The sequence below is a fragment of the Salmo trutta genome, chromosome 24, assembly GCF_901001165.1.
Source record: "Salmo trutta chromosome 24, fSalTru1.1, whole genome shotgun sequence".
NCBI lineage: Eukaryota > Metazoa > Chordata > Actinopteri > Salmoniformes > Salmonidae > Salmo > Salmo trutta.
Window position 1 is genome coordinate 46,731,121 of NC_042980.1, and position 15,804 is coordinate 46,746,924.

Consider the following 15,804-nt stretch of genomic DNA (forward strand, 5'->3'; position numbering starts at 1 on the left):
GGTTCCGGTCTACCCGGTACAGCCAGTAGAGGACTGGCCACCCCTCAGATCCTGGTTCCGGTCTACCCGGTACAGCCAGTAGAGGACTGGTCACCCCTCAGAGCCTGGTTCCTGTAGACCCGGTACAGCCAGTAGAGGACTGGCCACCCCTCAGAGCCTGGTTCCTGTAGACCCGGTACAGCCAGTAGAGGACTGGTCACCCCTCAGACCCTGGTTCCTGTAGACCCGGTACAGCCAGTAGAGGACTGGCCACCCCTCAGAGCCTGGTTCCTGTAGACCCGGTACAGCCAGTAGAGGACTGGTCACCCCTCAGACCCTGGTTCCTGTAGACCCGGTACAGCCAGTAGAGGACTGGCCACCCCTCAGAGCCTGGTTCCTGTAGACCCGGTACAGCCAGTAGAGGACTGGCCACCCCTCAGACCCTGGTTCCTGTAGACCCGGTACAGCCAGTAGAGGACTGGCCACCCCTCAGAACCTGGTTCCTGTAGACCCGGTACAGCCAGTAGAGGACTGGCCAGCCCTCAGACCCTGGTTCCTGTAGACCCGGTACAGCCAGTAGAGGACTGGCCAGCCCTCAGACCCTGGTTCCTGTAGACCCGGTACAGCCAGTAGAGGACTGGCCACCCCTCAGAGCCTGGTTCCTGTAGACCCGGTACAGCCAGTAGAGGACTGGCCAGCCCTCAGACCCTGGTTCCTGTAGACCCGGTACAGCCAGTAGAGGACTGGCCACCCCTCAGAGCCTGGTTCCTGTAGACCCGGTACAGCCAGTAGAGGACTGGCCACCCCTCAGAGCCTGGCTCCGGTCTACCCAGTACAGCCAGTAGAGGACTGGCCACCCCTCAGAGCCTGGCTCCGGTCTACCCAGTACAGCCAGTAGAGGACTGGCCACCCCTCAGACCCTGGTTCCGGTCTACCCAGTACAGCCAGTAGAGGACTGGCCACCCCTCAGAGCCTGGTTCCTGTAGACCCGGTACAGCCAGTAGAGGGCTGGCCACCCCTCAGACCCTGGTTCCTGTAGACCCGGTACAGCCAGTAGAGGGCTGGCCACCCCTCAGACCCTGGTTCCTGTAGACCCAGTACAGCCAGTAGAGGGCTGGCCACCCCTCAGACCCTGGTTCCTGTAGACCCGGTACAGCCAGTAGAGGACTGGCCACCCCTCAGACCCTGGTTCCGGTCTACCCGGTACAGCCAGTAGAGGACTGGCCACCCCTCAGACCCTGGTTCCTGTAGACCCGGTACAGCCAGTAGAGGACTGGCCACCCCTCAGACCCTGGTTCCTGTAGACCCGGTACAGCCAGTAGAGGGCTGGCCACCCCTCAGAGCCTGGTTCCTGTCTACCCGGTACAGCCAGTAGAGGACTGGTCAACCCTCAGAGCCTGGTTCCTGTAGACCCGGTACAGCCAGTAGAGGACTGGCCACCCCTCAGACCCTGGTTCTTGTAGACCCGGTACAGCCAGTAGAGGACTGGACACCCCTCAGAGCCTGGTTCCTGTCTACCCGGTACAGCCAGTAGAGGACTGGCCACCCCTCAGACCCTGGTTCTTGTAGACCCGGTACAGCCAGTAGAGGGCTGGCCACCCCTCAGAGCCTGGTTCTTGTAGACCCGGTACAGCCAGTAGAGGACTGGCCACCCCTCAGAGCCTGGTTCCTGTCTACCCGGTACAGCCAGTAGAGGGCTGGCCACCCCTCAGACCCTGGTTCTTGTAGACCCGGTACAGCCAGTAGAGGACTGGACACCCCTCAGACCCTGGCTCTTCTCTAGGTTTCTTCCTAGGTTCCTGCATTCTAGGTAGATTTTCCAAACTTTCTGCCTCTGCATTGCTTTCTCTCTGGTGTTTTGAGGCTAGGTATCTGTAAACTGATAATGGAAAAAGGACTGTATAAAAATACATTTGATGAATTGATCGATCACTCACTGGGCAGAAGTAAGAGTTCTCTGCGATGTAGCGTGCCACGCCCTGGTTGCTGGCGGAGGTTGCCATGACGAGGAGCAGGGCGTCTCGGGCCTGCTGTCCGATGGCTCCGTCACGGTGGATGAAGGGGACCAGCAGGGAGAAGATGAGCAGGTTGGTAGGACCGTGTTGGGCTGGGGCCGACCTGAACAACAGCTCCAACACCGCAGGGGCCCGCGCCATCGACACACAGATCTGGTGATGGGAGCAGAATATCTCGTTCAGTTCGTGAAAGATGAAAACAAATTGAAACAACGTCCACCACCTAAAACCCCTTTTCAAACCAGAAGAAACCTTTAGAACAATTGTACTAACAGTTAAGAGTACATTATATGGAATAGGAAAGGTTAATAAACAGCACAAAACAATAGTTCATGTTACTTTTTCTTTTTAGCTAAATGCTTTTCGTGCCTCCATGATCCACACCGCTTTCAATCAATCAATCAATCAATCAAATCATATTTTATAAAGCCCCTTTTCCTCCAGCAGTTTTCACAAAGTGTTTTACAGATACCGAATCGTTTCAAAACTAAAAGTATTGTTTCTGTATTGTATCAGAGCCCGTGTAACTAGATGGGTATGGAATGGTGTTTGTATAGAGAGATCCCTACTAGAGAGGATGCTCTTTTCCACTGTTCCACCCACCTGGTTGAGCAGCAGAACCAGACTGTTCTCCAGAGAGGGAGGACAGCCCAGTTGGGGCTCAGCACAGGCCCCCAGCAGACCCAGTAGAGGTTGCAGCACCGCCTTGTGTTGGAGCAAGGGTTGCTGAGACTGGCCTATCAGCATCTCAAACAACTTAAGTAACGCCCCCTGGCTGTCGGGGTCCAATCCGCGACGCAGGTGCCACTGCACCACACGCTCCAGGACGTTCTCAGTTACCATCAGGCCAAGGATGGGTCCCATTGGGGGGACGTTGCCTGAAGTTAACGTCCCGGGGGGGCCCTCGCCCCCTTCCCCCGGTCGCTCCTCAGCCAGGAGGCACAGCATCTGATCGGTGTGGTTCCGCACCGTGGTGAGGTCATCGCTAGAGCCTGACGGGTCCCGCTGCTCCAACACCCAGGACAACTACAGCAGAAGGAGAGAGAGAGAGAGAGAGGTGTGTGAGTGTGTTTTGCACATGAATGTGGGGACTTTAACAATGTTTTTTTTTTCATCCTGAGTGTTAACTGGATTTCATCATTAAATACTAACTGCGTTGTTCTGTCAATCCTTCCAATTCTTAACGTTGTTCACATGGAAAGGAAGATCGACAAAACACATGTTATGATACCCGAAGTGTGTGTGTGTGTGTGTGTGTGTGTGTGTGTGTGTGTGTGTGTGTGTGTGGTCTGTTGTTGACTCCTAACAGCCAGAGAAAGACTGCAACATGACCAGCGAACAAGCAGCACAGAGATGAATGTGCTGCTTAGCAGGAAGAATGTTTCTAGACTGAGAGGTCTGCTTGTGTCGTGTTATGGCGGGTTGTGTGTCTGGCAGTAAAACACCCTGCTGTCTGCAGTGATTCCAGAGCCCTGGCAGTAAAACACCCTGCTGTCTGCAGTGATTCCAGAGCCCTGGCAGTAAAACACCCTGCTGTCTGCAGTGATTCCAGAGCCCTGGCGGTAAAACACCCTGCTGTCTACAGTGATTCCAGAGCCCTGGCAGTAAAACACCCTGCCGGCTGCAGTGATTCCAGAGCCCTGGCGGTAAAACACCCTGCTGTCTGCAGTGATTCCAGAGCCCTGGCGGTAAAACACCCTGCTGTCTGCAGTGATTCCAGAGCCCTGGCGGTAAAACACCCTGCTGTCTGCAGTGATTCCAGAGCCCTGGCAGTAAAACACCCTGCTGTCTGCAGTGATTCCAGAGCCCTGGCAGTAAAACACCCTGCTGTCTGCAGTGATTCCAGAGCCCTGGCGGTAAAACACCCTGCTGTCTGCAGTGATTCCAGAGCCCTGGCGGTAAAACACCCTGCTGTCTGCAGTGATTCCAGAGCCCTGGCGGTAAAACACCCTGCCGGCTGCAGTGATTCCAGAGCCCTGGCGGTAAAACACCCTGCTGTCTGCAGTGATTCCAGAGCCCTGGCGGTAAAACACCCTGCTGTCTGCAGTGATTCCAGAGCCCTGGCAGTAAAACACCCTGCTGTCTGCAGTGATTCCAGAGCCCTGGCAGTAAAACACCCTGCTGTCTGCAGTGATTCCAGAGCCCTGGCAGTAAAACACCCTGCTGTCTGCAGTGATTCCAGAGCCCTGGCGGTAAAACACCCTGCTGTCTGCAGTGATTCCAGAGCCCTGGCGGTAAAACACCCTGCTGTCTGCAGTGATTCCAGAGCCCTGGCGGTAAAACACCCTGCTGTCTGCAGTGATTCCAGAGCCCTGGCAGTAAAACACCCTGCTGTCTGCAGTGATTCCAGAGCCCTGGCAGTAAAACACCCTGCTGTCTGCAGTGATTCCAGAGCCCTGGCAGTAAAACACCCTGCTGTCTGCAGTGATTCCAGAGCCCTGGCAGTAAAACACCCTGCTGTCTGCAGTGATTCCAGAGCCCTGGCGGTAAAACACCCTGCTGTCTGCAGTGGATAATCACTCTGCTAATACTGCTGCTGCACACAGAGCAAGGGTGCCTTCTAGAGTCTTTTTTTTTAACATGTTAGAAACCACATTCATATGATGCAGACTAGGCCCAGAAAACCTCTTGAGATACACAGAAAATGCGACTGCAAAACAAAACAACCCGGGAACACTACCAGAGACTCGCGGGGAAAACATCCCTTTCCTGCAGTCCTAAGTCAGTAGAGACCTTGAGATGCTGCTTCTGCTGGTGACAAAAATGGCCTCTCTTGGCATGATGTGACCGGCTCTTCAAGAAAAACTCTCTAAAAAGGGACAATCAATAACCTACAGATGGGAGCTGGCTATTCACAGGCTAGTTCATCCTTCTTCACAGCCAGGCACCCACCCACACCCACTGACTCACACCCCCATGCACACGCTATGCAGGCACTTCACACATACCAGTATACAATGAAGCTTAAAAGACATGGAAAGTGCCTCCACTCTCCATACACATAATATCCCTCCCTGGATATGGGTATTTCTATAGATAAAGACATGGAAAGTGCCTCCACTCTCCATACGCATAATAACCCTCCCTGGATATGGGTATTTCTATAGATAAAGACATGGAAAGTGATTTTCTTGCAGCTTCACATGTGTAGTTCCAGGAATAAAAGGTCTAGGTAGGACACAATGGGACCATAACTCCTAGCAACAACAACACATCAATGTCATTCAAAATGTCACATGAAACCGTATGTTTCTTTGTCGTGGCTAGTTGCCAGGACTTTTTGTGCTTCAGTCAACTTCTCTTTCATTTATAGTCATCTTAAACATCGCTGAAGAATGACAAAAGATAATCAGCGACATTTCTTTATGCTTTAATAGTTGATATAATAACATAATACAACGGAGCCTGAGGCGAGGAACAGCTTTCTGATTCCTGATTCCTCACAACCCATTGGATAAGATGACAGGGGAGGGACCTCTGACCTTCTCATCCAATGGGTTTTGAGGGAGGAGACGAGGAGAGAGGATGCAATGAATCAAGGACAATGCCATTGAGATTCTCCCAAGGACAGAGGATGCAAGTATTTCAAAGCTATTGAAGTCCCCCCATGCAGTCATTGTCATGTTAAAATCACTGTATTTAATAAAAATAACTCATGTATTTCCCTGAGCCTCCATTGGCCCTTAAAATGCTAAGTCGGATAGTGTGGACGTTCGGAAACACATTAAGATATTTACATACACAGCCCAGATTGGCTGATAGGATGGTCTAGAGCCCACCCCCTTACCCAGATGAACAGTCATTGGTCTATTATAAATCAGATTACATTGTGAGGTCATGTGTGCCATAAATTCCATCCCACCTGAACAGGATGAAATTCCAGGCCTTTTATTCCCCAAACAGCACTTACACAAAAAGGGCATCATCATTTTCACAATTTGTGTTATTATAAAGTGTTATTACTTGACCAAAGTGTTATTTATAATAACACAAATTAGTGTTTTGAAATAAAAATGTGTTTAAATATTACTGGAACATGAGCCGCCCCTTTAACATATCAGACAGTACAAGACTGACTGAGCTACCATAATACCCATGTCCTGTCCAGACTGACTGAGCTACCATAATACCCATGTCCTGTCCAGACTGACTGACTGAGCTACCATGATACCCATGTCCTGTCCAGACTGACTGACTGAGCTACCATGATACCCATGTCCTGTCCAGACTGACTGAGCTACCATAATACCCATGTCCTGTCCAGACTGACTGAGCTACCATAATACCCATGTCCTGTCCAGACTGACTGAGCTACCATGATACCCATGTCCTGTCCAGACTGACTGAGCTACCATAATACCCATGTCCTGTCCAGACTGACTGACTGAGCTACCATGATACCCATGTCCTGTCCAGACTGACTGACTGAGCTACCATGATACCCATGTCCTGTCCAGACTGACTGACTGAGCTACCATGATACCCATGTCCTGTCCAGACTGACTGACTGAGCTACCATGATACCCATGTCCTGTCCAGACTGACTGACTGACTGAGCTACCATAATACCCATGTCCTGTCCAGACTGACTGAGCTACAATAATACCCATGTCCTGTCCAGACTGACTGAGCTACAATAATACCCATGTCCTGTCCAGACTGACTGAGCTACCATGATACCCATGTCCTGTCCAGACTGACTGACTGAGCTACCATGATACCCATGTCCTGTCCAGACTGACTGACTGAGCTACCATGATACCCATGTCCTGTCCAGACTGACTGACTGAGCTACCATGATACCCATGTCCTGTCCAGATTGACTGACTGAGCTACCATGATACCCATGTCCTGTCCAGACTGACTGACTGAGCTACCATGATACCCATGTCCTGTCCAGACTGACTGACTGAGCTACCATAATACCCATGTCCTGTCCAGACTGACTGACTGAGCTACCATGATACCCATGTCCTGTCCAGACTGACTGAGCTACCATGATACCCATGTCCTGTCCAGACTGACTGAGCTACCATGATACCCATGTCCTGTCCAGACTGACTGAGCTACAATAATACCCATGTCCTGTCCAGACTGACTGAGCTACAATAATACCCATGTCCTGTCCAGACTGACTGAGCTACCATGATACCCATGTCCTGTCCAGACTGACTGACTGAGCTACCATGATACCCATGTCCTGTCCAGACTGACTGACTGACTGAGCTACCATGATACCCATGTCCTGTCCAGACTGACTGACTGACTGAGCTACCATGATACCCATGTCCTGTCCAGACTGACTGACTGAGCTACCATGATACCCATGTCCTGTCCAGACTGACTGACTGAGCTACCATGATACCCATGTCCTGTCCAGACTGACTGACTGAGCTACCATGATACCCATGTCCTGTCCAGACTGACTGACTGAGCTACCATGATACCCATGTCCTGTCCAGACTGACTGACTGAGCTACCATGATACCCATGTCCTGTCCAGACTGACTGACTGAGCTACCATGATACCCATGTCCTGTCCAGACTGACTGAGCTACCATAATACCCCCCCCCCCAAAAAAATCGCGTAATTAATAGATTCACAGATTTTACGAAATGGAGTTAGAAGGGTGAACTCATACTTTAAAAAGACAGGAAGTGTTAGCTGTGCACTTGACCAATGACAGGAATTCCACATTTAACCCCACCCACTTGTGAAAATCTAAACATCAAGTTGTTTCTTGGTTTTATATTCAAAAACAAATAAAAAAAACAGGCCATTTTCACGTTCCCGATTGGTCAGAAAAAAAAAATATCAAAAATTACACGGACCGCAATCTTACCTCTGGAATCTTGGTTTATGTTGTCCATCAAATAGGCCAATTATCTTGAACGGTGTAACAGTCACCAAGGCTGGGTTGCAACCAACATGGTTTAAATTAATCTACGATTAGAGCTAATCTAGGTTTTGTAAATAAAGGTTTATAATTAAAGATGTGTTGCACCACTTCATTTTCAAAATCAGGATCAGTAAATTTATGAACGGTTTTAAAAACTATGACATCGACATACGGAGGTATTTAGTCAGTTGAAACGAAGTAGCTAGCCTACTTGACAAATTAGGCCACAAAGTTGCTGTTCCTTGATAAAATAATAATGTAACGTTAGAACTACTGTAACTCCATCGTGAAACATTCTCATGGTTAGGCTGATTTGAAATAAAATCCGTTGTTTACCAGTACTAGATAGCTATCTAATTCGTTAGCTAACGTTAGCTACTGTAGCTAGCTAAGTTTATAAACAAAACTAGCTAGCATATAATATATAAAAACCTCTTGTCGGAGCTGATGGAGGAATTTAGTAACTTACTGGAGGATTAAAAAAAAGACAGACAGACAGACAGACCTGGGCCATTTTATGCGACAAGATTTAATGGATCGACACGGATTAAAGAAAAGAGGGACCCAGATCAGGTGAAGGCGTGCTGGAAAAACTTAAAAGCGAAAGCCAAAAAGGATGCGGCAGAGGAGAGGCGGGGTATTTCAGACCGGAGGGGGGCCCTCCGTCCAAGGGAATTTATCCTTTCTCCTAGAAGATATGTGAAATGACCCCCCCCAGCAGTTTGCCCCTCTCCTTAACCCCAATGATGACAACAGACAACTCAACCCACCAATATTTAGTCAACATAAATAACTGGTAACTACCAATGCCTATAATGCATGTTAAAACTTACGTTAATGCTATTTCACTACAATGTTACCGTTATAAGGCCAGTTACAGCATGTTACATAACATCATCATTCGTACCAAGGCTGGGCATAATCATAAGCCCCAATTCAATTGTTGTACAAAATGGGCACGTAAATAGCCTACAAAAAAATGAGGTCATTTTCTTTATTTTCTTTCCCTTTAGTTGAGCTGACACCCTGTGCTGTGGAGAAACAGCAGAGCCTGGATCTTGCCAACAACAAAAACACCACATAGTTCTGGGGCGTTTGCTTGGCCTGACATGAACTAAACTCATATTGATGTTTTGGAGCTGGAGAGAGAGAAAAATCTACTGCAGATTGAGGTCCTGAATTTTACAGAAAGAGCGCTACTGCAAATTCAGAAACAGAAACTCCTTCAGGGAAACAAATGCCCACTGTGTAAAGAACGCTGATCTTTTAAATTATTTGAACAATTATTTGTTAAAATAATGCTTTCCCAAGCAGTCTTGTGTTCTGGTGCTTCCAGTTCCACCCTGTATGGTATTGAGAATAACAATGTCTTAATAATACATTTGATTACAGATAGCCTAATTAGGAATTGTACGTGTCGATCAAAATATAATATTGCTTTTTACATGTTACATTATACACACACCTTAGGCTGCAAAATGGTTCTCAATCAAGGTTCTCCTTGGGTAGGAGCCCTCTCTCCTTCAGGCTCCTTGGGTAGGAGCCCTCCCCTTCAGTCTCCTCGGGTAGGAGCCCTCCCCTTCAGTCTCCTCGGGTAGGAGCCCTCCCCTTCAGTCTCCTCGGGTAGGAGCCCTCTCCCACAGTCTCCTTGGGTAGGAGTGCCCTCTCCTTCAGTCTCCTTGGGTAGGAGCCCTTCAGTCTCCTCGGGTAGGAGCCCTTCAGTCTCCTTGGGTAGGAGCCCCCTCCCCTTCAGTCTCCTCGGGTAGGAGCCCTCTCCCACAGTCTCCTTGGGTAGGAGCCCTCTCCCACAGTCTCCTTGGGTAGGAGCCCTCTCCCACAGTCTCCTTGGGTAGGAGCCCCCTCCCCTTCAGTCTCCTCGGGTAGGAGCCCTCTCCCACAGTCTCCTTGGGTAGGAGCCCTCCCCTTCAGTCTCCTTGGGTAGGAGCCCTCCCCTTCAGTCTCCTTGGGTAGGAGTGCCCTCCCCTTCAGTCTCCTCAGGTAGGCCGTCCCAGTCTCCTCAGGTAGGCCGTCCCACAGTCTCCTCAGGTAGGCCGTCCCACAGTCTCCTCAGGTAGGCCGTCCCACAGTCTCCTCAGGTAGGCCGTCCCACAGTCTCCTCAGGTAGGCCGTCCCACAGTCTCCTCAGGTAGGCCGTCCCAGTCTCCTCAGGTAGGCCGTCCCACAGTCTCCTCAGGTAGGCGGTCCCACATTCTCCTCAGGTAGGCCGTCCCACATTCTCCTCAGGTAGGCCGTCCCACAGTCTCCTTGTTTCTTGCCAAAATTCTACAGTACCGCCACTGCAATAACGAGTCCAAAAAGATCCACATCCGCCATCTCGAAAAATCTGGTTACGTAGAACCGTAGGGCCACCAGGAGCTGAAGTAGTGGGGGGGGGGGGGTACAGCCTCGTTCCTATCACTCCCACGCTTCATGGTTGGCACAACCTTTCTTTCCAGTTGCATTACAAGAGTCCTTGGAGAAGCGGTATCTCCTTAAACTCATCATTATCATAAAACTCAACAGGATTCAACCTGTCTCTAATTATTCTCTGAGGAACTCTTGTCATTTTGGTCTCTCCACGGTAGATACGCTGCAATTTTATCAATTCAATCACCTCAAGTAGCAGTTCAGAATTAACCTCCAATCTAAGTTTAAAGTGAAAACTAAATTTAGATTAGAGGAAGGAATTTAACTAGTATTAATTTAAAACTAGGTTTAAAATGTGTTGTATACAAGATGAATAGATACAACCTTGATTTAAATCCAGTTTAAAGAGTTAATCCATGTGGGTGCAACCGATCCCAAACGTTCTGTCAATCCTTCCAGATTAACAATCATTTCCTCACCTTGGCTGTTGTTAAATCGTGTGCAGTATTACACCAGCTCTTTATCACTTGACTGTCCTTCAGAAAATCATTTTCCTGAACCAGTTGATGTTGTGTGATAACGTCCCCATGTAACTAAACAGCTAGGACATCATTTTTTTTGTTTGATTAATCTTGTTAAAAAGTTACTATTTCTGTCAGAAGCATTTGATTTTCGCAAATCGCACACATTATTTTCAGATGTGTGTCAATGAACTGTTTCACACCGTAACATAGGCAGATACGAACTGTTACGAGGTTAACTATGAACTTCCGAGATCGCCATACAAAAATAAAAAGACTGACAGCAATATCCAAGAATTATACAGGATCAAGTTCAAAGTGTAATTCAATTGTTAAATGCTTAGTACGATTGTCTGTCATTATATCATATATGTAAGGAAAGGGTAGTGTTTTAATGTCACACGATTTTTGTCAAATCTGTGAAGACTAAGCATGAGAAAAGGGTTTATAGGTTTTGATTCAATATATTGAATGTATCTATGTTCCCCTTTTATATCTTAATGTATTCACATGAAAAATAAATAAAAAATACGCTAATTATTATCAATGACCTTGTAACAGCCCCAAACAGTTGTCCACTACAAGAAAATGCTCACTGATCCCCTAGTTTATAGAAATACCCTGATAGTCAGTTATCTAAAAGCCCCAGGTAGCCCAGAGCAAAGAGGGAGCGAGAGGGGGAGAGAGAGATTGAACGAGCTAGAGTGGGGGAGAGAGAGAGAACGAGCTAGAGTGGGGGAGAGAGAGAGAACGAGCTAGAGTGGGGGAGAGAGAGAGAACTTGCTAGAGTGGGGGAGAGAGAGAGAACGAGCTAGAGTGGGGGAGAGAGAGAGAACGAGCTAGAGTGGGGGAGAGAGAGAGAACGAGCTAGAGTGGGGGAGAGAGAGAGAACGAGCTAGAGTGGGGGAGAGAGAGAGAACGAGCTAGAGTGGGGGAGAGAGAGAGAACGAGCTAGAGTGGGGGAGAGAGAGATTGAACGAGCTAGAGTGGGGGAGAGAGAGATTGAACGAGCTAGAGTGGGGGAGAGAGAGAGAACGAGCTAGAGTGGGGGAGAGAGAGATTGAACGAGCTAGAGTGGGAGAGAGAGAGATTGAACGAGCTAGAGTGGGGGAGAGAGAGATTGAACGAGCTAGAGTGGGGGAGAGAGAGATTGAACGAGCTAGAGTGGGGGAGAGAGAGAGAACGAGCTAGAGTGGGGGAGAGAGAGAGAACGAGCTAGAGTGGGGGAGAGAGAGAGAACGAGCTAGAGGGGGAGAGAGAGAGAACGAGCTAGAGTGGGAGAGAGTCAGCTGCAGCAGTATTGAGTCATGTACAGGCTGCAGCATTGTGATAGAAGAGCTTTTTATACTTCCTGCAGAGTGTAACAGTGTATGTATTGGGGCTGGGAATTGCCAGGGACCTCACAATACAATATGTATTGCGATTCTCACGATTAGGGTTGTGGCGGTTGTAACATTTTGTCAGCTGTTTATTGTCATGCAGAAGACTGCCGGTCTCACGGTAATTGACCATTAATTAACATAAACACGTTTAGCATCTCCAGGTGTAACCGATGTGAAATGGCTAGTTAGTTAGCGGTGGTGCGCGCTAATAGCGTTTCAATCAGTGACGTCACTCGCTCTGAGACTTGAAGTAGGGTTTTCCCCTTGCGTTGCAAGGGCCGCGGCTTTTGTGGCGCGATGGGTAACGATGCTTCGTGGGGTGTCAGTTGTTGATGTGTGCAACCTGGTTCAAGCCCAGGTTGGGGCAAAGAGAGGGACGGAACCTACACTGTTACACTTACAACTGTAAAATACACGTTTAGCATCTCTAGCCTACAAGCAGTTGATACGTGATTTTGGAACGTCAACATTTTACTTTTTTTTATTTTTATTTTAAGTCTAATAAATCAATGTAATATACAATCCATTTATTTTAGGCAGGTCGAAAGAAAAATTATGATATGAAGAAAATGTATTTCAGAAGAACAGAAAATCTGGCTATGTAGGTTGTAGGCTTGTTCATTTAGCTGACAAGATATGTTTATAAAGTCCCATGCTATGATTTTATAGTAAGAGGAACATAATTGAACTTCGCTGAATAAAATAGAAAAAAAAGTCAATTCTGGAGTGAGTGCGCATGTGAAGTGGTTATGTTGAGCGTAAAAGTAATAATTTTAAACAGGTCCTACATGCTAGATTTAAAGTTTATTTGGCAACATACCACCATTTCTAAGATTTTACTGCGTTACAGTTCATATCAGGAAATCAGTCAATTGAAATTAATTCATTAGGTCCTAATCTATGGATTTCACATGACTGGGAATACAGATATGTATCTGTTGGTCACAGATACAATACCTTAATTTTTTTTTTTTTAAGTAGGAGCATGGATCAGAAAAAACAGGAAGTATCTGGTGTGACCACCATTTGCCTCATGCAGCGCAACATATCTCCTTCGCATAGAGTTGATCAGGCAGAGAGAACAGTCTATGACTTGGGTATCTTGAGTCTGACAATTTTTTCGTCCTTCCTCTGACACCGCCTAGTATAGAGGTCCTGGATGACAGGAAGCTTGGCCCCAGTGATGTACTTGGCGGTACGCACTACCCTCTGTAGCGCTTTACGGTCAGATGCCGAGCAGTTGCCATACCAGGCGGTGATGCAACCGGTCAGGAAAATATCGATGGTGCAGCTGTAGAACCTTTTGAGGATCTGAGGACCATTGCCAAATCTTTTCAGTCTCCTGGAGGGGGAATAGGTTTTGTCGTGCCCTCTTCACAACTGTCTTGGTGTGCTTGGACCATGTTAGTTTGTTGGTGATGTGGACACCAAGGAACTTGAATCTCTCAACCCACTCCACTACAGCCCCGTCGATGTGAATGGGGGACCTGTTTCAGCGCTTCTCCTGTAGTCCACGTCAACTCCTTTGTCTTGCTCACGTTGAGGGAGAGGTTGTTGTCCTGGCACCACACTGCCAGGTCTCTGACATCCTCCCTGTAGGCTGTCTCATCGTTGTTGTTGATCAGGCCTACAACTGTTGAGTCATCATCAAACTTAATGATGGTGTTGAGTCGTGCTTGGCCACGCAGTCGTGAGTGAACATGGAGTACAGGAGGGGACTAAGCACGCACCCCTGAGGGGCCCCCATGTTGAGGATCAGCGTGGCGGATGTTGTTCCCCGTCATTTTTATCATGGATTCACATACAGAAATGATGTCCACTCTCAATGACTAAACAGATTGCTGTCATCTTGCTGTTCTCCTGTTTAAACTCATCGAGTTGACCCTGGGAGAACTGCAAACTGTTCATCAGGTCCTGGACCTCTCTGGTCAGGTCGTCCATTGTTTTATTAGTTGACTCCACCAGTAATTGGACACAACACTTGAAGTGATTTTTGTTGTTGTAACAACTGCTTGCAGAACTCCTTTGATAGAGACACACCACTGTCCTCAACGGTACTCCCACCGGCTTTGGTCTTTGTCATGGTAGCAACGTAGGCTACGCGGTTACTCCTCACAGTTCCAGACGGGGCATGTCGCGGGGAAGCTAGAAAATGCAACAAATAGCAGTGATCTAGACAGTTACAAGCAATCCGCTGTTCCAACCACAAGGGCTAACCGTGTCGCGGGCTGTGTTGAAGCCCTCAAGGAAACCCTGCTAGCTTGATAGGCAGCTAGTGGCAGCTAGGCTAGCTGCTACGCCAAGCAGCTCATCAGACCCTTGGTCGGCAGGATTCCTGGACAGATAGCAGCGGTCCCAGCAACACATGCCAACCGTGTCACGCGATCCAAATGCAAAAAGGTAGCTAGCTAGTAACAAAACTTTTTCAGACTTTCCAAACTTACCAAAAACAACAGAGTACTACTCCCTTGTTCTGAGATCAACCGTATGTGCGGAGGATAGAGACAGACAGAGAGACAGAGAGACACAGAGAGACACAGAGAGAGACAGAGAGAGAGAGAGAGAGACAGAGAGAGAGTTTCTCACCTGTCTCCAGTGGTTCTCAAACACCATGAGGCAGGTCTCTGGGTCAGCAGTACAGGGACTGGAAGAGGCTACGTTCCTACTGGACCTGCCCCCCGGACCCCGAGGGGTCAGCCGGCTCAGCCAGCTCATCCTGACCTCCAGAGGGATCAAGGGTCAGAGGTCAATGTTCTGGGTTCAGACAGGAGCAGGAGAGAGGCGCTGGCACATGGACAACAGGGTAGGAGAGAAGGAAGAGAGTGAGAGAGAGGGAAGAGGAGGGGAGGGAGGAGGGAAGGTGAGGGAAAGAGGAGGAGAGGAGAGGGAAGGGAGGGAGGGGGCAGTAGAGGGGACCAGGAGAGAGTCCAGATAGAGTTGGATGAGAAAAAAGAGGCAGATTCTGTTGTGGTCGCTCTTGGGTGAGGATGTCTCTCGATGTCAGTGTTACTCTAACGGATCAGCGGTGGATTCTCCCTGAAGACCCTGTCATCCAGTCTGCAGATGACACCACTCCATTCCCAGGCAGAGGACCCACAGCACTGCAGGGAAACAACCACAACACAGAGGTTTTAGACTTTGGCTTGTAATATGAAACTGGGTGGTTCCAGTCCTGAATGCTGATTGGCTGACAGCCGTGGTATATCAGACCGTATAATCTAGAGGCGAAAGAAACGCACAGCTATTTAGGCGAGGTGCTGGCTAGCGGAATAGAACACCTGAAAAATTAAAAGGAGAGCTTCTGAACTCGAGGAGCTCAGATTGTGAACAACATAATAATCTAAGCTGTCCTCATCAGACCGCATACCACGGCTATGACAAAACATGGATTTTTACTGCTCTAATTACCTTGGTAACCAGTTTATAATAGCAGTAAGGCACCTCGGGCGTTGGTGATATATGGCCAATATACCACGGCTAAGGGCTGAATCCAGGCACTCCGTGCTGCGCATAAGAACTGCCCTTAACAGGGGTATATTGGCCTTACACACCACATCTCATCCCTTATTGCTTAAAATATATAATATTACAATACAGAGGGTAGGGTTGTAATATACTTGAGAAAGGCCTTTTATTGTCC

The 15,804-nt window shown here is 48.4% G+C and overlaps 1 protein-coding gene across 1 annotated transcript in view; it reads right to left on the reverse strand.

The window, feature by feature from the left end:
* LOC115161408 (FTS and Hook-interacting protein homolog) overlaps window positions 1-15,804 on the reverse strand; it is a gene marked incomplete in the record, with an annotated part of 75,277 nt that overhangs the window by 31,488 nt on the left and 27,985 nt on the right. The window contains 3 exon segments of the mRNA XM_029712373.1: window positions 1,917-2,147; window positions 2,598-3,020; window positions 14,751-15,265. Coding sequence (XP_029568233.1) covers window positions 1,917-2,147; window positions 2,598-3,020; window positions 14,751-14,879 — 783 coding nt within the window.